This window comes from Gadus macrocephalus, chromosome 22, assembly GCF_031168955.1.
Source record: "Gadus macrocephalus chromosome 22, ASM3116895v1".
Lineage (NCBI taxonomy): Eukaryota > Metazoa > Chordata > Actinopteri > Gadiformes > Gadidae > Gadus > Gadus macrocephalus.
Window position 1 is genome coordinate 3,704,821 of NC_082403.1, and position 25,353 is coordinate 3,730,173.

The 25,353-nt window shown below is 44.7% G+C and overlaps 1 protein-coding gene and 2 long non-coding RNA genes across 3 annotated transcripts; 2 read left to right on the forward strand and 1 right to left on the reverse strand.

Annotated features, from left to right (window-relative positions):
• Nucleotides 1-284: 284 nt before the first annotated feature.
• Nucleotides 285-4,660, reverse strand: zgc:114119 (Mediator of RNA polymerase II transcription subunit 30-like). Its single transcript, XM_060043591.1, has 5 exons — nucleotides 4,481-4,660; nucleotides 3,516-3,865; nucleotides 2,881-3,039; nucleotides 1,853-1,942; nucleotides 285-947 (listed from the first exon to the last, which is right to left on the reverse strand). Exons 2-5 carry the CDS (start codon nucleotides 3,738-3,740, stop codon nucleotides 852-854), a joined length of 570 nt encoding a protein of 189 aa, XP_059899574.1. The 5' UTR covers nucleotides 3,741-3,865; nucleotides 4,481-4,660; the 3' UTR covers nucleotides 285-851.
• Nucleotides 4,661-8,466: 3,806 nt separating this feature from the next.
• Nucleotides 8,467-11,075, forward strand: LOC132451261 (uncharacterized). The gene is made up of 2 exons (XR_009524019.1): nucleotides 8,467-8,771; nucleotides 9,755-11,075. It is a non-coding gene; the product is annotated as an uncharacterized LOC132451261 (long non-coding RNA).
• A 90-nt stretch (nucleotides 11,076-11,165) lies between these two features.
• On the forward strand, nucleotides 11,166-12,609 carry LOC132451262 (uncharacterized). Its single transcript, XR_009524020.1, has 2 exons — nucleotides 11,166-11,561; nucleotides 11,836-12,609. It is a non-coding gene; the product is annotated as an uncharacterized LOC132451262 (long non-coding RNA).
• Nucleotides 12,610-25,353: the final 12,744 nt, after the last annotated feature.

Here is a 25,353-nt window from a genome sequence, read left to right on the forward strand (position 1 = left end):
GCGCCGCAAAACTTGATTTGCTGCGCCGCAAAACTTCGGCGACAACGCGTTCGGGCAGCATGCATCTTCTGGTGTGAACGCAGGGTTACGGCTAATGTCATAGAAATTCTTAAATAAGAAATTGTCGCAATGACGCATTCTGTTAAAGTCTGATGTTCAAAGAAACAGCTTAATTTTCATTCTGAATAGTCCTAATTGTGTTAGTCCCAAACAAAATAAATAGACGGCTATGCGTAAATTGATCAAAAATGTGGTTATGATTGAGGAAATGAACAAATTCCATCTATTGTTCTTCGTTTTATTATAATGTTTTCATACAAAAGAGGAACCAAGTCGTTTACAACCAGCTTACAAAAATAATACAGTGGCAGGCAAATCCCTGGAGGAAAGCAGGTGTGGTTCACGGGCCACTGGACAGGAAGCCTTCATCTCATTGAACACCAGTCATGCAAGTCAAGGGGGCGGAGCTTAGACTGCAGATAAGCATAGCTGCCGTAGGGCGGGAGACACCCCGCCCCCTACCCTGTACTGTTGAACCAATGAGGGCTCAAGGAGGCTGAAGGATAGTGGGGGACATGTTTGTTGTCAAACAAACGACACCAAAGGTCACAAGGACATTAGTTCCTTGTGTGAGGAATTGAACCACAACGCGCGAGTGAGAGTCTTGCTGCCGGTGTGTCCGGGAGGAGCCAATCGGACGAGACAGGAAGTGATGTAGAGAGGGGAGACGAATGACTCCGTTGGTCCCAAAAACAATCCTTAGCGCGTCCACATTCGCGCGTCCGCGAATGTGGCGCCCCCGTGTGTCCGAACAGGATGTGGCGGCGGCGGCGGCGGCGGCTGGGTGCGGGTCATTTCCTGAGGCTGAGCATGGCGTTGACGTCCCAGAGCAGGTTCCTCATCTGGTCCATCAGCGTCTTCATCTCCTGGTTCTTCTGGCGCACCTTCTGGGGGGGGGGCGGGAGCCACACACACACACAAGGTTAGCATGACCAGAGCACACACTCTTCAAACCACAAACCCATTCACGGTGGATGATCAACAACTTTCTTCATCCAAAGCCTCACATTAAATACTGTCTTTCAAAATGTTACAAAATTTGACCAGCTTAATAATAGTTTTCTAAAGGGGACGGATGATTAAAAGGCACCTACTGAAAAGGCACAAAAAAAGCACATAGGGTTACTGAATACAATGGATGCAAGCCGGGTCGGCCTAGCTCAGGAGGTGGAGCAGTTGTCTTGTAACTGAAAGGTTGCTAGTTCGATCCCCAGCTCCTCCTAGCTGAGTGTTGATATGACCCCTGAGCAAGACACTTAACCCTGACTGCTCCTGACGAGCTGGCTGTCGCCTTGCATGGTTGACTCTGCCGTCGGTGTGTCAATGTGTGTGTATTAACCCATGTAAGTCGCTTTGGATAAAAGCGTCTGCTAAATGCCCTAATTAGAATTGTAATGAAAAATGGTAAAACATGATACATTATGTAACACTGTAATGTACATTTCAACCACCATGGCCTTTCACATGACTGTTTCTGCCATCTAGTGGCCACAGGTGGAATATATATCAATATAGTGGCCTTGATTCCATCTTTTCACATTGAAGCAAAAAGATCATGAAAGCCATATAATACGGGACGTGTGAAGCCCTCTGAGGCTGTGGCTGTGATTAAGGGCTTTACTAATTACTGTGTTTTAGTAACAAATAAACAAAGCCTCAAGTAACGGTGAGTTCCGACTCGTTACGGTGCAGGTAGGGGGTTACCCATCTCGCCCCGCTATGGGTTCACATTGAGCTGGCGGGTGTGGAACCGAGAACCTTCCGCCAGACCAACGCATAGAAGGAAGCCCACCTCCAGGACCTCCTGCCTCTCCTGCAGGACGGCCGGGCTGCAGGGCTCCACGGGCACCGACCAGGTCTCCTCCGTACCGTACGGCACCAGCTGGGCAGAGGGGAGACCCCCACAGCAGCAGGGGGGGTCAGCGTGTGTTAGTTAGGGAACAGAGGTGGTGCTGAGCACGCTCTCCCTCCCTTCCCTGCCATTGGAAGGTCGGGATGCTTTGTGGGGACACAGGCCACACACAGCAGCACCGGCCAGCACCACATCACCAATTTAATATGATGTGCATACCTGTGTGTCAGTTATGGCACCCATTGCACTCCTGACCATCCCTGGAAGAAGGGATCCACTACTTTGCGTTTCTTCTCAAGATTTCCTCCTTGCTAATTTAAAATTGAGTTTTTTCTTGCCCTTGTGGGGGCCTGGGTAAAGGGGGGTGTCATACATATCTGCCCTGTTAAGCCCTTTGAGACTGTAATGTTGATTAAGGGCTATACAAATCAAATTGATTGAATTGAATGGACAAGGGGTTTGCTAGATGATGTTGTCTTTCGACTGGCCTTCTTGCGGAACATGTTGTGTCTAAAGGGGGCGCTGACACCGTTTGCTCAGCCACTGCGTGTGTATTGATCTATGGTTTGCAAATAAGGCGGTCCGCTAAAAGGTCTTCATGACAATTTAGTGGCACACCTAAAAGTCAAAGGTTGTGAACCATTGAGATAATGACAATTCTTAGTGCCATTATTATTTATTGACATTGTTTAGTTATCTTGGTTGCTTTGGCGATGGGAGGGGGGGGGAGAGAGATACAGACAGACGGACAGACAGACTATCTCAAACATAAAATAAACAAAAAGCTAAACACTTCCCCCTTCTTTCTTCAATATCAATTTCAGAAAAAAAGATCCACACCTGTTTAAACATTCAAAATATCTGGGATAAAACTTTTAGGCTATATTACATTTAGGGTCTTGCAGACATGCAGAAAAACTTGGCTATTTAAAAGGACCCATTCATACTTCCTGGATCCTTTGGCTCACCTCTGCTGGCCCTTCGTGAAGGTCAAAGGTCATCTCCATGCAGCGCTCGTAGAGGAGGCGGAGCTTGCGGAAGAGCAGCGCCAGCTGTCTGAGGTGCTCCTGCAGCTTCCCAAAGCGGTCCTGGTACATGGCCTGGCTCTGGGTCACCCCGTTCGGCAGCTAGCCCAACACAACACACAGACTCTGGGTGACTGACAGCCTGGCTCTGGGTCACCCCAACACAACACACAGACTCTGGGTGACTGACAGCCTGGCTCTGGTTCACCCCAACACAAGTTGCACACAGACTCTGGGTGACTGATGGGGTTGAGCTTTGGCTATTTGTTTGTTTTCGCTGAGTGAGAATAGCCTCCTAGGAAGTACGACAGTAGGTTTATGATGGCCAAAGGGTGGTGAATACAAGTGTTTTCTGTTAAACATGTTTTTCCGGCTAAGTGCTTCTTATAAAACACATGTTTCCTGAAAAGTGTTTCCTGTAAATCTCACAACATGATTGAACCAAAAAATAGGAAGACGCCCCTGGTGGCCCTACGTTGACAGTGACAGGGTGATCAACATAATAATTAAAAGCAACAAAATAAAACGATTAATGACATAACGATTTCAGAAATGGAGCAGGACAGAGAGACGAGTACCTGTGTGGCACGGGTGATCTGGAATATCTCCATGGTGCGCGTGACGATGTCCTGGACGGTCTCCTGTCCGATGCGACAGAGGAACACGGGAGAGATCTCCCTCAGCGCGCCCTGGGGGGGCAGCGGGGGCTGCCCCGGAACCCCCCCGCCGGGGGGCAGGTGGGACTGCTGCTGCTGAGGCTGGGGCATTCCCGCCATGCCCTTAGGGGGCAACGAGGCCGACATCACGGCAGGCCAATTTAAATGACGTCGGACCGATTTAAACGACGTCGGACCGATTTACATGAAGCCCAACCGGCGGTGTGTGGGCGGGTTCCAGTTCTAACGATTAGGATTCAGCTTTCTTGAACCTGCAAAACAACAAATAAGCACAGCATCAATATGTGTCGATTATTATTATTAGATGTTTGCGCTGATAGAGTGAAGACCTGGACAAGGATAGAATAACAAAGTGGATATGGAAAACATTTGTGATGCAGGGCTGCTGGAGCCATGCTGAAGGCAGGGCTGTGCACACAAAACACAAACAAGGCAGGGAAACACCAACTTAAAAGCATCAGATATCTTCTAAATTTCTTCTGACAAATGCACTTATTGTGAGTCGCTTTGGATAAAAGCGTCTGCAAAAATGCCTTAAATGTAAATGTAAAAATACGCAGAACAAACATCACAGAGTGACGTAGAGGCGCCAGAGCCCAGACTGGTGGACTCGGACAACATAACTCGGGAAACGCGCACCACCCATCGGCGGTTTGGTTCTCCACCAAATGTTCAATGAAACAGTGGAACAGAGGACGTTATGAATCTACACAGGAGAGGTGCTTGTTATATACGTGAAAGAAAAACGTGCCTAGTGAGGATATAGTGGCAGAAGGTATGGCTAGCTGGCTAGCCGATTCAATAAAGAGATGCGCTGAGACTAGCAGCATGCTTGGTGGTGGAGTTATGAAAATAACCTTACATACCGGCGTATCGCTCCGATGTGTAATCCGGATTAGTTTCAAAATGCATATGCTACTAGGAACGAGTGAATTAGTGAATCGCCAAGCTGACGATATTCCACAACATTTCCCCTCCAAGAAGGAAAAGCATTGGCCATTTTTTAGGACGTCATTTCCTGCCTGAGAATAAATGTTGCAACACTAGAGGGCGACAAAGACAAACGAGAACACTGCAGATACCGACGGATGTAGAACATTTCGCACACGTATTTATTTAATCATTTCATGAATATGAACACGTATGAAATTCTGAATTAAATATTGAATCATACACCACTAATGCACAGGGCGATATGGTGATCTCTTATGACTGATAACAATGTACTGTGAAAATAATACATGTAGCAAAATAACATTTATTTATTTTTTTACTTTTTTTTTGTACTACAACGTTTTGTAAAGGAATATAAATGACGTATGGGATCCAAACAGGAGCCAGGCTGTGTTTTTATCACATTTAGTTGAATGATGATAACAGCAAACTATAGGGGATATCAGGATTTACACAAGGGTCAACCGCGGCTCTCAGATTTGCTGTCTGAACTGGTTTATTTTACAGGAACTAGGAATGTTTTTTCCCCCTTAAGAACCTGAAATCCCCCAATCTCTCCAGAGAGGGTTGGTAGACATCACCAGGCCCCGGTGACATTTTTACTGCTCCCTTTTAAAGCGATTATTGATTGCTGCTCCTTGTTTAATGTACAAAATAAATACACTCTAAACATATGATATCCATCCATCGATTTTCTTCAAGCTGTCCGTGTGACCCTCCATCAAACAATGTTTAATTAAAACATTATACAAAGGGCGATTTGTGGATTTCCATTGACTGGTTATGACTAAGCTACCACAACAGTAAGAACTAACACAAAGAGCAGAATCACTAAAAATAAGTAGTAGAAAGTAGAAATGGATGGAAAAAAGGCACTACCTTGCATGAACTGGAGAGAGAGAGAGAGAGAGAGAGAGAGAGAGAGAGAGAAGAGAGAGAGAGAGAGAGAGAGAGAGAGAGAGAGAGAGAGAGAGAGAGAGAGAGAGAGAGAGAGAGAGAGAGAGAGAGAGAGAGAGAGAGAGAGAGAGAGAAAGAGAGAGAGAGAGACAGAGCAGGACTGAAGGTAGATCATTGTATTGCCACCTGTGGCTTCTGCTCGATGTTACATCAATGCATACAAGACAATAACTTGAAACCTTAAACTCTATTTACCTATCCATCAGTACTTCCATCCATCCATTTTCCGTTTGTTGATCCGGCTGAGTTTCTAATCCGATGAAACTTACCCCCGTCCAGGTGACTCTTTTACAGTGAAACCCGATCAAACAGTCCCATTGTGTCACAATCAATGCTTATGTAAATATAGCCTCCTTTATTTTATAGCTGTTATCACAAACCAAATATCACTGCAGAACATTCTTTCTGTTTTGTGATTACAATGCTTTCTGTGCCAAAACACTTTTCAAGTGGGTGCATTTTGCCAGCCCAAGCCTGGCAGAAGCATCGATCTCTCGTCACAGGTCGCCAAGGAGATATTCCGTCTGCATGGACATAGCTGAGATTCCTCGATGGCTTGTGGTCACATTGGTTCTTTTTTTTGTCGACGCAGATTTTCAGTATGACCCATTATCTCGCCCAAAAACTGATGATGTGGGAGTGCGATGTGTGCAACAGTGCTTACAGACCGTCTGTTTGACAGAATGACTATAATTGACATTAACCTGACCGACGCCACGTTAACAATTAATTGTCATCCTTAATTACGTCTCTATTGGGCCTTATTTACCTGGAGGCCATCTTGTTCGTGTGAACGCTGGCTGGGTGGGTGAATCGGAAAGCAGAGTTTCGAATGAAGATGAAACAGGATGGCCGCTAGGTAAATAAAAACATATTGATAGTTGCCGTGCGCAGCAGCGGCGTCAGGCCTGGCTGTGCGGGTCTAAAGACAGGCCTAAAAAAAAAAATTTGTTTGGTTCCGGTTTCCGACCGACCCTGTCAATTTATGTGCGACCCAAATTATTTTATGAGCTTTAAAAAAGTTTTTTTATTTTTTTTTATGCAAACTATAATCACGTTTTTGGTACAGCACCTCTTCATTCTGTACAAGGATGATGCGAATTTTCTCGTTTTTAATGAAAACAACCTATCTATCATTCGCTGCCGCTGGAAAAAATAAAATAAAAAAAATAAAATAAATTCCCTACCTACCCATGACCTCAACTGACAACCAACAGGAACCAAACTTTTTATTTTTTTAGGCCCAGGGGTCTCATTTATAACCGTTGCGTACGCACAAAACGGGGCTGAAATTGGCGTACGTGACTTTCCACGCCAAGGTTGTGATCTATAAAAAACCAACTTGACGGGAAAATGTGCGCAGCCCTAAGCAAACTCTGACCCATGCGTACGCCTGGTTTAGAGGAAAGGAGAATTGGCGACACAGATGGTGTGGTGGTGAACTGAAGTCCGACCGAAGAATTGGACAGTGAGAAGAACAATTATGTTTTATCATCGCCCTTCATAAATTTAATTTCAACCCGTATCATGCGTTAAATCTATGTAATCAGAATAATTTAAGTCAACTGCGTTATTTCTCAGTTATAACTCCAGAAACATCTCCTTAGAATAGAAATAAAAAAAAATCTCTATATTTAATCCCGTCACTCACTGACGGCGCGACTGCATGGAATAAAGCATCTGTCCAACATGTTTCAATAACATAATATTTTTATGTGACACTGTAAACACATAATCAAATGTCAATTAAATCCGAAGTGTGGAAAACCAAGCCACACTCCTCATCACAATCGTTATTCTTGATGCTTTTCATGACAAATCAGGCATTAAAAGGGGTTATGTTCAAGAACATTTTACGTGGGTGATTACAAACTGATTATCCAAGGTGTTCTCGGTCAGTCTTATTACCGTAACCCTATAAATACAGAGGTGAGCGCCGTGGTAAAGTTGCACCATATGGCACTTCTGGCGGACCATGCAAATGGCAGGATTCGGAGGGAGAGGGTCTTTAGGGACCATAACGATTTATTGGTAGGCTACATAAAAATATGTAACTTTATGTCAGACCACTTCTTTTTTAATTCTGGGACGTGTGGCGCTCCGTGCTACTGACAGAGTTCACTGCTGCAGCAACATGTTGCCACACACTCTGCTTTTTGTTGTTGGCATCCCAATCCCGTGACCGCCGAACAAAACTACTTTTCGGGCCTCCATCTCACCACAAGTGTCTCCACTTCAACCTCCGTGAAATTCGCTTTTTTGCTTTTCTCAGTACTTCTGCCATTGTTTCCGACAAGACATAATACTTGCATCTGAGTCTGTTTTATATGCAGATCGAATTCATTGAGGTCATTTGCATTGACCATTTATGGGCGTGTACAGGGCGGAACGTGAAGCTGATTCAGCTGCGCACACTTGTAGGCAGTCTGTGATTTATAAAGAAAAGATTGCGTACGGTGTGCGTACGCAGGGTTTATAAATCAGATTATTTTTTTGGCGCACGCAAAACTTGGCTTTTGGGCGTATGTACACTTTTAGCTGCGATCCCACGCACAGTTTTATAAATGAGACCCCAGAACGATTTATGTACAGCACCGGATCTAGGTTAATTAGAAAAACTAAAAAACATAACCATGGATATTTCCTTCATTTTGATCATGTGTTGAAGCCCTCATAATCAAAAACTAGGTACATTTTGGGTGCTCTTGTTGTCTCATGAGAGAGAGAGAGAGAGAGAGAGAGAGAGAGAGAGAGAGAGAGAGAGAGAGAGAGAGAGAGAGAGAGAGAGAGAGAGAGAGAGAGAGAGAGAGAGAGAGAGAGAGAGAGAGAGAGAGGAGAGAGAGAGAGAGAGAGAGAGAGAGAGAGGGGGGCCCAGGGTATTGGGGGGCCTAGGCTATTGGGGGGCTTAGGGCATTATGGGGGCCAGGGTATTAGGGGGCTCAGAGTATTGCGGGGCCTAGGATATTCGGTTACCTAGTAAGGCGACCTTGAGTGAACTAAAGGGCACCAAACAAATACAATGTATTATTATATTAGCAGTGAGATGCTCTCTGATTGTGCTTTTTCTCAAGCACTCCTTGCCGGCTAGACTGTTATCAGCCAGGAAAGTTGGAGTGTATAAAAACAGCGAGACACGTCGGTGCCCGGCCACACAGCTGGAGAGAAAACCAGTGCAACACCATGACGTGGACAGCAGGGAAGTGGACGCTCTTTGTGGGCCTGATGTCCATCTTACTGGGCAGCCTGGTAGGATATATAATGTTTAACAATGTACTTTATGAGCCTAGGATTATGGAAACTTGCATGGAAATGTAAATCCAGACAAAACAGCTTTCGGGTTATGTGCACGCAGTGGACACAGGCAAATGAGCCATTTGCCTAAATGTCAGAGCGGGAAAAATCAATTGGACAGGAGACAGACAATCAGGCCAAAACAAAGTGGTAGCCATGCCATTGGGCAAATTGATTTTCTTAACAGGTTCAAAAGACTAATGTCCTGTTTTGAAATTAACCATCGCGTTGCCACGATAGTTTACTAGCACGCCTGCCATGACTGATATCTTTCTGTCTCTCAGGTGACGCAATGTTAATTTCACTCAGACTATTTGAACAAGCTAATCGCAAAGCCAGAGTAAGCTGAGAGAGTGTTTCACAATGTCACTATCGGGAAATCACCGGACCGGAGAGCTCTGAAAGATCGAAAGCTGATTTCTAGCTTGAGTGGAAAAGGAAAAGCAGGGATGACAATCTTATATTACAGCAGCATGCAAACTGTGGTCCCTGCATCGCTTAGTGCGGTCCTGCTGCAGCTTTGCATGGCATGACCACGGACGCTTTCCGGACTTAGTGACTTACTCTATGACGAGTGTTGTTGGTTCGGTACGGACAGGCAACAATGCCTTTGTGTTCTACCCCGACCATCCAGCCAATGGGTAAACCGATCGGCTGATAACATTCAAAGTGTCTCCACCGACCGGGTGGGAAGGAGGAAGGGACTTTATTCGACCATCCAGTGTTTTTTCATAATTCTGGGCTCAATTTCTTGTGGAAAAGTTATAAAAAAAATAATATTATACATCAAATGCATTAAAAAAAGAAAGGATATATGGTTATATTTTCTGTCAACTGAAATAAACTGACAGGAATCAATTGCCCCGGTTTGACATTGTCTCTTAAGTTCTGTAACCTTCAGTTGGATTTTAAAATATTTTTTTTTACTTCTTCGACAGGAGCGAGCGGAAACCGCTGCAGTTATCTCCTCGTCTGGCAATCGTACCGACAACGTAACTGCAGCAACAAAGTTTCCCAATACGACCCAGGCCAGTAGAAATGTGACCAGCGCCACGACGACCACCACAACCAATCTCCCGGAAGAGTCTCCCGGGATCACCAATGCCACAACAAAGTGTACCAGTACCCGCCCCCCCAATCCGCCCCCCACGACCAAAACCGGCAGATGTTGCACAAAGACCACACCACCCAGCGGCTCGACGTCCTCGTTGGGGTCACATGACCAACTGCTGCCGCTGGTCGTTTCCATGGTGATCGGACTGATGGCGAACTGATTGTTCGAAGCTTCTGAGGGTCCTTTGTTTCATCGCGAGTAATTATTTGCAGAAGCCCACTTGAGGTCCGAGGATGACGGCCATACTGCCAAATCCATAGGTATACACGGTACAAAACACCGCCCGAATGAAGAATAGGATTCTTATTATAACGCATTCAAATAAAGAACCACAAATCCCTTTAATCTGTGTTTGATTGGCCTCTTTGTAAACTTGTAGAAGTCACCGTCATCATCATCATCATCATCATCATCATCATCATCATCATCACGCCCATAGTCAAGAAAACTTAACTGAATCGACATTCCTACATCCATACTATAACAGGAAGCATTGACTGTAACGTGTTAAAAAAATAATGGAATTGGAAGAACCACGTTTGACTAACTACATGTAATGATATTGTCATTACCAAACGTACATTAGGTCAACAGTCGTTTTGGTTCTTGCGCTTGATTGTCTATTCTTTGTTTTCAATCTCATCTCATCCAACGTCTAGCATATGGTGAGCAGCTGTTGTACTCAACACATTGACCAAGCAGGGCGATCCCTGTCAGAAATATGGCAATAACTTAGTTTAGGTACATTTTACACCGTATTTGCATTTCGGTTGTTTTCACGCACAAGCCGGAAAGTTGTAAAAACTTTGATTTGAGTATGGCTACCATTAACATGGAGTATATGCTAGGGTTAGGGTTAGGTGGACATAAGTCATAAACAGTGGTAGATTGATAGGTAGATTGAACATTACACATGATATCTTCGGTTCATGTAAATTTAAAGCGGTTGTGCTCATGGGATTAAACTAAGGAACAAAAGGTATCCTATAATCAGTAAAGTTATGTCAGTAAATATAAGTGCATTGTGTGGCAATTGACTTGCCTCTGAAATAAATGATAAGACAATGAGGCTACCATAAAATAAAATATACTGAGACTACTGAGACATACATCCTGACAAGCACAGACCGATACACACACACACACACACACACACACACACACACACACACACACACACACACACACACACACACACACACACACACACACACACACACACACACACAAAAATATTTGACACAAACGATGAATCCATAAATCATCCTCATTGCTCTTCCATGACGAGAGTGGGATGCTCTGATTGGTTGTCTCGGTCACTTTGCATCACGGGGTGGGGATAGATCCTGGACCACCTGTGTGTGTCATATTGGGAGTCGAAAGGCTATAAAAGCCCTCAGCAAACAGATAAGAAACACAATCGTTTCAAACTGCCCAGCTTCATGCACACGCGCACATGAACACAAATCCTGTGACCACTGGTACTCAAAGGCGGAGAAGCACCTGAACGCTGAGGATATATCAGGAGAAGGAGATTTCTTTATTTTATTTTCATCTTCTTCATCATCATCATCACCTTCAGAGCCATGTTCCTGTCATTTTGGCTATGTTCGTTGGCTCTTCTCGCGCAGGTAAAGACCTGAGTTTGTAACCTTTACAAAGGCAGCTCTCATTCATGTCTGTTCTTTTCTACACAAGGAAAATAGTGTTCTGTCAAAACGGGTTTATCAGCTGCCATACTTTCAATACAATATTTGCTGCGGGTGGACAAGTTGTTTGAGCAGCCAATTGATCGCTTGATGTACAGTGTACCCACCACTTTGTGATATTCTATCCTAGATCCACCATGATTAATATGTCCTCTATCCAATATTTATGTTCTAAATTTCCTTTGTCTGTTTGTAGTCTTTGTCATCAGTATCCTCAGAAGCAACTACACAGAGCGACAAAATGACCACCGCCGTGTCCTCCGAAACTACTCCAACGACAAGTCAGGCTACCGAAACGGCTGGGGCTAACCTAACGGCTGGGGCTAACCAAACGGCTGGGGCTACCGAAGCGGCTGGGGCTAACCAAACAGCTGGGGCTAACCAAACGGCTGGGCCAACCCAAATGACTTCTGCGGCAACCCAAATGACATCTGCAGTTGCCCTTACCACGTTTGGGGCGAGCAGAACGACGACAGTAGCAGCCAATCCAGGCCCTGTCACGGCCACCGGAATGACGACGACAACTAACGGACACAGCCGGCTCATCGGCTCGCTGATCCTGTTCCTGGGTTCAGTTTCTTTGGCAGTGATTGCCCACTAGAGATCGCTGTTTCTTCATCCGCTTTGGCAGCACGTCTTTATTGCCTTTTGTAGCCAATGAAAAGTGTCGGACCACTTCGACTCTTGAGGATTAAGGGGGTAAAAAAGAAAAATCGAAGAACAAAGACATGATTAGGGTCTGTTGTACAGTTTACGGTACTAAAGCTGACCAAAGGGAATGCAAATTAAGATGAGCATATGTATACTCGACTATTTAAACTTGGCCACTTAGTGCTTTCCTATTGAATGAATTAAGCTGTTAAATTCCACCTCTTTACTAAGCTTTAGTGTGTGTTACCTGTAGTGTATAGAAAATAAAGTGTAACATGTTGGATGGAAAATAAATGATTTGAGGAAATAGATTTCAAAACATGGTTTTGTATGATTGGGAGTAGTTTAATTCGATGTGGATATCATTATTTTATGAAAGCCCTTCAGACTGACAATAAGAACCGCCAAAGAAAACGCCCAGGCAAAACTAATGATTCGATTTTAGTTGAGGAAATATAAAAAAAATATGGAGACTTCACAGTTCATGCAAATCTATCAATAGGGTAATTTGGCTCCGAAACGGTATTACTATATCGAAGAGTTCTGAAAGGTCTCATACAACATAAAGCTCCTCAATACAAACAAAGGAGCTTTTTGCCTAATGCGGAATGCATGCAATGCATTGCCTAATGCAACAAACAATGTAATCGTCATCATTCAGTGAGGGGCGGTGCGCATGACTTCACTCTGACATCACGAGGGCATAGGATGATTGTGTGTGGAAGCTGATGCGAAGAAAGGTAAGAAGTCGGGTTCACGGGCAGAAGAGGTCGGGAACTCGTGCTGTGAACTTATCTCACAGACACGTTATCATGGAGGAATTATTCATTGACCAACATAAAGCAATGTGCTGGTTAGCTTGTAAGTCAGTGTCTCTTATTTCTGGTGTTTGCTGGTATTCCTCCTTGGTATTTGAGATCCTCAGGATTACGAAGGCAAGCGTCCTGTTGCCTCTTTACCTGATACAGTGGTCAACACCACCACCGGAGGGGGGGGGGGGTGGTGCCTCTCATACAGATAAATAACATGACACAATGAGGTTAACATGAACCTAAATAAATACCTGCCTCTTCGACCATGAATTTAAACTTGTTTCAAGACATAATGGAAAGGTGGAATTGTGAGACATTTTGAATAATTTCTGGTATAAAATAAAAATGTGAACCTGTATGGTAATTATTGATTCCCTGATTACTCTTAGACTGAAAACCACTGCAAGTGTATCTCTTACAACAATGTAACCTTGTAGTTCTTATTATTTGCATTGTTCTGTTGGGATTGATTATTTTATTGTTTGGTACATATGTGTTGCGATGACATTATATAGGTTCCAGCCCATCTTTTGTTTTGGGGTGACAGTTGAGTGGGGTGAGCAATTGGAGAGATTCACCTTCCCCTCATTTCCCCAGTCGTCCGCCCCTTTCCCATGGACATGTTATAGAATGGACACCGGATTCCAAAATGGCGCCCATTCATTCCTATTGTGGCAACCCCGATCGTCGGCGGCCGGGATTTTCAAAGGAGACGCTCCAAACAGGGTTGCGGGTCAACGGTTTTAATTCGTTCACCTCTCGTGTAAAAAAGGTAAAACAAAAGACAACATAAACTCTTCCTCTTATGGGGTAAAAAGGGGCCTTCTCTCCGGGTCTGGACCGGCTGCGTGGACGGCGGCTCAATCGCCCCCGTCTTCTCCCACTCAGTCCTGGGGGGGGGGGGGCAGCGTATTGGCGTCTCCCCCTACCCCTCCAACTCGGCTGTCTGCCTCGTCTGGTGCGTGTTCGGTCCTTAAGAGGCCTCTGCCGTCTCCCTCCCCCTGGTGATCCCGATGCCCGTGATTGTCCGGGTGCGCTTGATGCGCGCTCCCGCGCCGCCGTGCCGATGTGCCGCCGCGCTGAAAGGCACATAGCTCCCTCGGACTACCTGTCCGCGGAGAGGGCGCTGTTCCCGGTGCTTGCGTAGTTCGACCCCCCCAGTTAGAGCGGGGTTGCCACATCCCCCCCCCCACCCTCAGCTGCAAGTCGGGGACCCCCCCGGGATAGCCCTAGGCAGGCGTCTCTCCGGGACAGTGCGTCTGCGTTGGCGTGTGCGCGTCCGGTCCGATGGACCACCTGGAAGTGGTAGTCCTGCAGCGCCAGGAACCAGCGCGTCACCCGGGCGTTTGGTATCTTTGGCCGTCGCCATCCATTTCAGGGGAGAGTGGTCTGTGACTAGGGTGAAGGTGCGTCCGAGGAGGTAGTAGCGGAGCTTCTCCAGGGTCCACTATATCGCAGCGCCTCCTTCTCCACGGTGGAGTAGGTTTTCTCGCTGGCCAGGAGTTTCCGGCTGATATAGGTCACCGGTTGCTCCTCGCCTGACCGAACCTGGGACAAGACCGCTCCCAGCCCCACCTCGGATGCGTCGGTGTGGACGACGAAGGGGAGGTTGAAGTCCGGGGTGATAAGGAGTGGCTCGTGCAGAGGGCCTGTCGAAGGCATGAGAACCCCTCCTCGGCCTTCTCCATCCACTCCACTCGGTCGGGTAGAGCCCTCCGCGTCAACTCGTGGAGGGGGCTTCTTCGAGGCCCAGGCGGCACTTCTTGGGGTTGGCCGTGAGGCCGGCGGCTCGGAGCGCCCCCAGTACGGCACGGAGGTGGTGTAGGTGTAGGTCCCAGGTGCTGCTGTGTATGACGATGTCGTCGATGTAGGCGGCGGCGTATTCCCTGTGGGTTCGTAGGACCCAGTCCATCATCTGTTGGAAGGTCGCGGGTGCCCCATGCACCCCGAACGGGAGGACAGTGTACTGGTAGAGCCCGTCAGGGATGGCGAACGCTGTCTTCTCTCGGGCCCGCTGGGTGAGGGGGACCTGCCAGTATCCCTTTGTCAGATCCCGGGTGGTAATGAACCGGGCCGGCCCCAGCCGCTCTATCAAATCGGAGGAGTTGCGAAACCTGGCTTCTCCCCGACCCCAGTGGGTCGCAAACCCAGTCGTGGTATCGTTGCGCCTGGGCTGGGAGGCTGTGTCCGTAATGGGCGATGGATGGCCCGCTTGAGCGTGGGGTAACGGGCCGCCTGGGGCGGGTTGAGATCCCGGTAGGCGCGTTGGGCGTCCCCGGTCAGGAAGGGCGCTAGGATGTAGCCCCACTGGTCTGCTGGCCACCTTTCACGATCCGCTCAAAAATCTCGAGGTACGCCTCGACGTCATCTTCCGGTCCCATTTTGGTGAGCCGCTTCGTGGGGGCAGCATGGGCAGGATCCCGTCCGAGCTGCTCGGCCATCCGGATCATGCATCGCCGCAACACTTCGATCTCCTAGTCCCTGTGTTTACGGGTTGGTCTCCTGGTTGCGTCATGGTCTGCCGAAGGATCGCGTTGCCCGCATTTAGGACCCCCGTGCCGATCTGGCAGCCGAACACATCTGGTACTTACACCGGTACGGTCTTCTCTCCCCCCCCCCCCCCTCGCTTATGATGCTACAATCATGGACATATTATAGAATGGACACCGGATTAAAAAATTTATTAACAATATTATAGAAATGATACCGTAATGCACCCGTTCTTTGTCTTTGGATCTTTTGAATAAATGGATCAATAAATGGTGAATCGCAATGATTGCAAGCAGAGGAACGTGAGCGTCATTGAGCAGCAGCTGAACCAGTCTGGGGGCTTGCCCTTTCCCCCTCCGCACCTGATGGAGCCCCCCCTCCTCAGGAGCCTCTGCCTCCCACGTCCCGTTGTGGACGCACGGTTAGGCGACCGCCAAAGCACAGGAACTTTGTTACTTAGTGGAGTGTAGGGGTTTTGATGGACCCTTTATAGGTTACATTGTTTTTGTGTACATACCTTGGGTCGGAATGTTTTGTGTTTCATATCCACTTGAGTGATTTCTTTAACAGGTTATGTCATGTGTTTTCTACATTTCTTTTTAGTACCAGTATGTTCGGGTTCCTGTATGGCTACAGTACTGACTTTGAGATGTGATATGGTTACGTTGCTGTGTTTCAACAGGTTTCTTGAAATGGGGACATTACTATTTGTCGTAGGGGAAGACTGTAGCATTGTAGTTTGCATTATTTGCATTGTTTTACTTTTGAGTTGCATTGTACTGTTGGGATTGATTCCGGCCCAACTTTTGTTTTGGGGGGGACAGTCGAGTGGGGTGAGCATTTGGAGGGGTTCGCCGAGCCCATCGGGTACTGCGTTGCCGTGTTGGTCTTAATTAAAGAAGAGAATAACACCGGCAACGGTATTCATTATATAGTGTAACCCCCACGTTCCCACAATCCCGGAGGGACCGGGGGGGGGGGGAGCTACCTGAGCAGAAATAAGGGTCACAACTACAACGGGCGCCCGCCCGAACCTCAGAACAGACAGACATCAGCGCGGCGCTGCCCAGAATACTGCCTCTGTGCTGCTGATCTGTCCCGCTGATCCAATTGTCATTATGTGTTAGGATCTTGGAAAAAATTATGATTATTATTGAAATTAATCCCTTTTGGATAGAAAATGGATGTGAAAAAGCTTTGGGTTATTAAGAAAACTATGAGAAAAAATGTAACAACATAACAAAAACAACATGAAAATGTGCAATAAATGTTTGAGTTGACAGCATATTTATGTGTTAAAGGCCTATTTAATTGATAGCTCTATAATGATACCAATTGTTAATGTTTCTTGTATGAGCTATTTTCTGTACTCGGTCCAAATGGTATTGTCTTTTTAGAAAAACAATGTTGGAAGTTATTTTTCGATTTGAGATTTCAACATGTCAAATGCCAAAAAACATGTTAAAGGCACCCAGTGCAACTTTCGAGGCTTAAAAATAAACATTCAATTTCTAGTCTTTTTTACACGTAGTAAGTTTCAACAGTGGTGTATAAAGTACTCAAAAGCCATACTTAAGTAAAAGTACAGATACCTTACTGGAAAATTACTTCAGTAAAAGTAAAAGTCACCTTTTAGAATAGTACTTAAGTAAAAGTATTAAAGTATCTGATCTTTACTGTACTTAAGTATCAAAAGTACTTTTCTGATATTAAATGTACTTAAGTACTGAAAGTAAAAGTACAAGTAACTGCTGTTAATAAAAAAGCAAAGGGTCAGAATTTTTAGAATAATGGAGTTTATTTCAACTAACGCAAACACAATAGGCAAAACTCCACAAGGCCATAAACACTTCCGGTCCAACCTACCTCCAGGACCTCCTCACCGCTCATTTTAAATCAAGGACACTCAAACCTCCTTGCAGTGTTAAAGTGTGCTATACAAATTAAATTAATTAGGTCGTGAAGTTTCTAATTTTTTGATTGAGACCTGTATGATTTTGCTTCGATTATTGTTGTTTCCCCTTCGTTGTTGATCTTTTTTGAAAACATCCTTCCACTGCATATTGCAGTCCATTTTGCCATGATCTGGATGCTGTCGCGGAGTTACTCAAAAAAAAAAATCACTGACACTGACAGATATCGTAGCCCGACCTATTATCCCGCAAGCAAGCGCTGGTACACGTTACTTAATATTGATTTTGGTGTCATCCAGGATCGCGGATTTTCGGAAAACTTAAGTCCCTGCCCAAAAAGGGTATTTAAATTAGCTTTATAGCAAAAATGGCACATATACAGCGTATTGAAGTGTATAAGATAGTGTTGTAATACTGCGTGTACAAACCAGCCTGATACAAATAGTAGAATTTTGATAGCCCTTGCCCTCGTCCTAGCCATGCATTTGTGTGTTGACAGTCGTAGGAGTTTTGATCGACGTAGCAACAGTAACTAAGCAAGGGGGCTTTGCGAACGTGCGCTGGGACAGCTGATTCGCCAAACAGGCTCGCAGGCTGTGTTCTACCACAGTCCCCGACGTTATTCTCATATCTCTTATGATTCTTTTTTTTTTTTCTAAAGATGAGTTGATTTTGTAACGAGTAACGAAGGTTTCAAGGGAAATGTAGTGGAGTAAAAGTATCAGTTTTCTTCGCAAAATGTAGCGAAGTAAAAGTAAAAGTACAGAGAAATATAAGTAGTAAAGTAAAGTACAAATATCCAAAAAAACTACTTAAGTAACACTGAGTTTCAATAACTCCATACCATTACATACCGACATTTAAGCAGCAAAGATGAGACGTCGTTGTGTGGTGAGAACTGATACAAAATCGATAACAACAACAATGCCGCCATTTTCTTTATTTTTTGTAACCTACAATAAATAAAGCAGGCTTCCAGTCAATGGAAAAATGGCTTCTCCCCACCGGCGATTGTTGTTGTTTACGATTTTCTATCAGTTCTCACCACACAACGACGTCTCATCTTTGCTCCTTGAATGTCGATATGTAATGGTATGGAGTTATTGAAACTTACTACGTGTAAAAAAGACTAGAAATTGAATGTTTATTTTTCATTGAATGTTTACATAAAGTTGCACTGGGTGCCTTTAAAGAGAAGTTTTTCAAGTTTTTCCAGATCATATTAAATCTATTGTTACCTGACTATCAACCACGTGTCAATTTTCAGTTGAATTTCGTGTTCCATTGGTGTTTCCCTGAAACACAAATGCGTATGAATATTCAAAATATTCTAAACTTTTTTGTTTCTTTAACTGATCGGAACGTGGCCCAAGCATTCCCTTCAGCATCTAAATGTAGTGTCCCGTTCCCCGTTGTATGTATAAATTCAGCCATTTATATTTCTAAACAAAAATAGAAGGTCCAATGTGACAAATCGATTTAAAACTTGTATTAGTAAAACCACTCTCCTCAGCCACATGCCGCCCAGGAATGAGTTTCCTATTTCCTGAAGGTGTGTAGGGTAATTTTCTTGGGCTGGGCGGTTTAAGAGGTCTTCTGCTCTTAAAATGTTTGCTCCTCCCACAATTTCATAGAAAAGCCAATCGTCCACAGTCTCTGCCTATATGACCATTTTGTTATTGTATAACCATATGGTTATCATTAGGTGGATACCATTAACAGTGCAATTGTTCAGATCTGTAGTCTTTTAAGAAAGCCCTTAATTTTCTTGTTAGATGTGTGCTTGGAGTTTTCTTGATGTTTTGTGCTTATCAATCGACATTTTTACGATGTGAATGAGGCTACATACAGGAATGTCAGTGGCTCGACGGGATAATGCCTTGGACTGGTGATCATTAGGTTGAGAGTTCGAATCCTGATTAGAGCATGCTGAACATGACGTTCTGTCATCGCCACTTATTTAAGAAACACAACATCGAACAGCACCTGAAATTCATCAGGCAATCAAACATTCCGGCTCATTAGTTTCCAAGAATCGGAATGCCAAGACACAGTATGGCATTAAGTGGAACTTCTTCATTAATCATTTTTCTTTCATAATGAACTCTGTCATAATTTATTTTCTTTCGTTAGTGTTCTTGACTACAAATGTTTAATTTCCCCAGAATTTCAAAGATTTTTCAGGTATATGCTTTGAAGAAAGCCCTTAATTCACTTTGTTAATCAGGGCTTGCGGTTATATTTTGTATTATTATTTTAACGCATGACATAGCCTACTACAGTGTTCATTCATGCAGGCCCTATGAAAAAAAAAAAGTTTCCACAATCCACATCATCGTCAATATTTCAATTAGGCAGATCTTTTGCATGTTTGTGCTGTGTATAGCCTACAGCTGTGTAAGCTTATGTTGCAGTTCCGACCTGACCTGCTATCCGATAGTGCACTTATACCAGGTATTTGTCGGTGAGTTGCGCAACTGCTTTATCGGTCTGTAAGATAGCACCATGTATCATTTAAGCAGGAACACGTCTCTGCTTTTCGCCGAGACGCCCCACAGGGCGCCAGTTTAGTGGCGCTTGCGTTGAGTTTGCTGCGGGGGGAAATTGCAATTGCGCCGGGTGCAAACTAGCAACGATACATACGTCGGTGTGGAAAGTCAATTGCGCTGGATGCAAGATAGGTCCCTTAGTCTCGTTCGTTAATGCAATTCACTAGTCGAATGTTGGAATAATTAAGATTTTTTTTAGATGCAATAAATAATGTCTTGAATATAATGGATTTACCTACGGGAGGGTCAACTACCATGACAAAAGCAGGTCCAACTACCCTGACAACAGGAGCTCCAACTGCCATGACAACTGGAGCTCCAACTGCCATGAAAATAGAGGTTCAGACTACTTTGGCAACGGGAGCTCCAACTACCTTGACAACAGAGGTTACAACTACCATGACAACAGTCACTCACACAAACATGACAAGTGCTTCAACTCCCATGACAATGGGAGCTCCAACTACCACGACAACGGGTGCTGCAAACACCATGACAACAAAAACTCCATCAACCTTGTCAATGGGTGCTCCAACTACCATAGCAACGGGACCGTCAAATACCATGGCAATGGGTGCTCCAACTACCATGACAACAGGAGCTCCAACTACCATGAAAATGGGGGATCAAACTACCATGATAACGGGTGCTCCAACTACCTTGGCAACGGGAGCTCCAACTACCATGACAACAAGTGCTTCAACTACCATGACAACGGGTGCTCCAACTACCTTGGCAACGGGAGCTCCAACTGCCATGACAACAAGTGCTTCAACTACCATGAGAATGGGAGATCCAACTACCATGACAACAGAGTTTCCAACTAACATTACAACACAGGCTCTAACTACCATGGCAATGGGTGCTCCAACTACCTTGACATCGGGGGCTCCAACTACCATGACAACGGGAGCTCCAATTAACACGACTTCAACAGCTCCAACAACGATATCAATGGGTGCTCCAAATACCATGACAACGGGAGCTCCAACTACCACGACAACAGCTCCAACTACCATGACAACGGGTTCTCCTACTACCAGGACAACCCGAGGTCCAACCAGGGCCGGCGCTGGCCGTTTCGGAGCCCTAGGCGACTCGAAATCAACTTGCGCCCTGGACAGGTCTTGCGAGCGGGGGGGGGGGGGGGGGGGGGGGTGCTACGCTGACGGCTTCGGGCCGCCCTGACAATTGCTCCCGCGCCCCCTCGCTTCTCCGTTCGCGTCGTATATTTTAATTGATATATTTTTTAATTAAGGGCGCCACCAGAGGGCGCCCCCAACGCATTTGTCGCCCTAGGCGGTCGCCTAGCTCGCCTATGCCGATCGCCGGCCCTGGGTCCAACAACAATGACAACAGCTCCAACTACCATGACAACGGGTTCTCCAACTACCATGACAACGGGGACTCCAACTACCATGACAACGGGGACTCCAACTACCATGACAACGGGGACTCCAACTACCATGACAACAGGTGCTCCAACCAACATGACAACAAGTGATTCAACTCCTATGACAACGGGAGCTCCAACTACCATGACAACGGGAGATCCAATTAACATGACAACCACAGCTGCACCAACCATATCAATGGGTGCTCCAAATACCATGACAACGGGAGCTCCAACTACCAGGACAACAAGAGGTCCAACTACAATGACAACGGATGCTCAAACTACAATGACAACAAGTGCTTCAACTACCATGAAAACAAGTGCTTCAACTACAATAACAACAGGACCTCCAAAAACTATGACAACAAGTGCTTCAACTACCATGACAATGGGTGCTCCAATTACCATGACAACAGAGGTTCCAACTACCATGACAATGGGTGCTCCAACTACCTTGACAACGGGATCTCCAACTACCATGACAACAAGTGCTTCAACTACCATGACAATGGAAGCTCCAACTACCATGACATCAGAGGTTCCAACTACCATTACAACGGGTGATCCAACTACCATGACAACAGAGGTTCCAACTACCATTACAACGGGTGATCCAACTACCATGACAACAGAGGTTCCAAGTAGCCTACCTTGAAAACAAGTGCTTCAACTACCATGACAACCGGATCTCCAACTACAATGAAAGTGGGTCCTCCAACTACCATGAAATCGGGGACTCAAACTACCATGACAACGGGTGCTCCAACCAACATGACAACAATTGATTCAACTCCCATGACAACGGGAGCTCCAAGGTTGACCACCATGTCAATAACAACTCCAACTATCACGCTACTGCACTCTGCTGGTCAAACTATCCAACTGTCGCTGCTGAGCTTTGTGCTGCCATTGGTGCTGAGCAAATTCTTCCTTTAAAAATAACAGCGCCAAGTGAAAGTGACGCATTTGTTACAAGGAATGTTCTTTGAAAGACTGTTGATGGCGTTCCCAGTTTGTAAGAAAAATTTGTGTCAAGGAGTTACTTAGCACACTTAAGCAGATCAATCTGGGCCATTGAGTCTACCACTATAAATGTAATCACACAAGATGAACACTCAAAGTGAACACTACAAGTTTGAGCTAACCAGTAATTTCAACTGTTAAAATGATATGTAAACATATGCAGGCCTTTCTCGCAATACACATAACATAACATCTATAGATTGTAACAGTAGCGATGCTTCCCTTATTTACATTCATTAGCAAAAGTGGCCTCTCTCATTTTCAGAAATGCAGACATAGGTTATGATGTAAAATAAAGCCCACACTTTATACTGACTTGTGGGGAATATACTTAATTATCTGTTCTTACGTTTTTTTGTGTTTATGATTCTAGTTCTGTTTTCATTGCCAGTCCAATAGTTTTGTTTGACTGTATGCTTCTTTGTCAAAATAAAGTATTGAGTTCAGATGCAAAAGCCTCTAAACGCCACCTCCGTCAAAAATTAGATATATTCTTTAGCGTTTCGACTTGGATATTGATGGTCATAGATTTTGACGAAATGGACGAACCAGGACGTCAGATGTCAGCTAACGGCCGTAAAAAATATTAATTTCTACCTCCTATTTTTATTATAATTTAATATATTTTTGTAGGCTATACTGCAGGTATTTTGAATGTATTTAACTTCTGTTACTGTTAAAATAAATGTGTTGGCATTTTGTGCCATTGAAGTTACGCTTTGTGACTGTTTCCTTATTATTATTATTATTATTTTTTATTATTAATAATATATATTGGGGCCTTTTGCCTTTGTTTAGTGACTGCAGAGAAATGGGTTAGGACTAGTACATGAATGCAGGTCTCATCCGAAAATGTATATGGAACATGGATATCGATAATATGGATGTTTTACACAGCCCCAACCCCCCCATCCACACATACACCAAACCCCCTTAGAAATGTTTAATATCTGGTTGATTGTGTTAGCTTTCACCATTTTCAGTGTTTTTGATGCATCTTAAGTGATTTTACTACTTTTTACCAAAGAATTGGATTTAGAAGTTTTTGCCAAAATATTACCTGTGGATTTAGCTGGTTTTGATGCAAAACAGAATTTAATTTGGTCAAAAAAAAAAGACAAAAAAAAGTTACATTTTTGAAAAGAAAATGTTTTATTCATTAATAAATAACCTTATAATTGCCTTTAAAATAAAATGACAGAACTTGAACATAGAAGCCTGATAAAAAATGGTAATTTAGAAGAAAAGTGGTGGGACGGACTTAGAGGCTTTTGCATCTAAACTCTTCAGTTATAATCTTATGAATAAATACACGTCATTTTCCGCACATTTTGCGTTCATACTCAAACATACTTGTTTAGATGTTGAACTCTCTAAAATAATAACCTCTCAATATTTACTTACACATATTTTTAGTTAAAAATCACTTTCTAACCCTTACACAAGGTTAACTCAAAGAACTACAATTGAGCGAAAATCCATCTTGTCTTCCACCTAGGCGCAATGGCTGATCACAGCCATGACGCGTCATATTTGATGCATTATTGTGTGACACCTGACATAACTATTGTCTCATCTGAAGAAGAGACAATAGCAAGCAGTTAACCCTTTTATGGTAGGTCTTTTTATTGCTCAGATATAATGCTTCAATGTGATTACTCCTCAGGGTTCATGGGTCAGTTTCTTAGTTCAGGGTCCACTGACATCTCTGAAACTCGCATATGTAGCCTACCTCTAGAGGTCGAGAGCCTTCCAATAATATGAGTGGCTTTATTCTACAATAAGGTGAGAATATAAACATCTTGTGATCTGACCGGAAACATTGACGTGATGCTGAAGAAATTCTGTCAAATCTTATTTGTAGTTGCCTCAATTATTATTTTTTCCTCCATAGAAATAGTTACATTTCCCCTAGGTCAGTCGGAAGGGTGCGCTTGATCTCGTTTCGGAGGCGGTGCAGTCCGCTATCAACTAAGTATACACCGAGGCATCGGCTCTTGGTGACTGTGTCAAGGTTCTTGTGGGCTTCCCCCTTCCCCACGCCCGGGCCCCATCAGACAGTTGGTCAGGTCTCGGGAATCGCCACACCTCCAGTTCCCTTCTTATTGGAGGGATATCGCGTTGGTAAAGGGATTGTGGGGCTCCGTTGCGGGCAATGACGGATTACCGCATGGGCACATGTCCAGGGCCCTGGCCAATGGGGGGGCCCTTGATGCGTCTGAACGTCAATGATTCGGGCTAGCCTAGGCTAGATATTGGTCATTCGAAATAAAGCCCTTCTCCAAGTCAGGGGCGCCGGCCACGTTGAATTCAACTTTTTTGATCGCTAACCGTTTGCTGTCTATCAAGCAGAGACAGCTTTTCATTGGCGTAGGGAAATTCGCCCTCGGGTCTCACAAGTGTGTGCCCCAGGCCAATGGTATCGCTTTTCTTTTTTGTTATCACCACATGATTGGACAATTCAGCGAATCAATCAAATAGGCTACCTCCCTCAGCAGCAACCGCTCAACACAACTAGGCCTACATGTAGAGAAGAGATAGATCGCTAACTAGCAGAGAGTTGTAAGCACTTTCCACCCTTTTCAGTGGAGGAATTGGACTCCCCAAGCAATGTTATAATTAAAGGAGCAAGTAAGTTACATATAGTCTTTCGGCCTGTAGCATATAAACAAAATGAAGCAAATGTCCCATATTTCTAACTGCATTTGAAGTAGACATTGAGACTCACAAAAAATGTACGATATATTATATTTGATTTGTCTCAATATATCAGAATAACAACAATTGGTCAAATAGCATTGGCTGGTGGAAGGCCATAAAGTAGGTCTGTATATGCAGTGCAAGCTTGTCCAGGCCCTGAAAGTCAAGATGTAGGCTAAT

Coding starts and splice junctions, on each gene's coding strand:
- zgc:114119 (XM_060043591.1), bottom strand. CDS start 3,740: ATGTCGGCCTCGTTGCCCCCTAAGGGCATGGCGGGAATGCCCCAGCCT. Junction 1,943..2,880: donor TTCACGAAGGGCCAGCAGAG/GTGAGCCAAAGG, acceptor CCCTCTGCCCAG/CTGGTGCCGTACGGTACGGA. Junction 948..1,852: donor AGAGGCAGGAGGTCCTGGAG/GTGGGCTTCCTT, acceptor CCCCCCCCCCAG/AAGGTGCGCCAGAAGAACCA.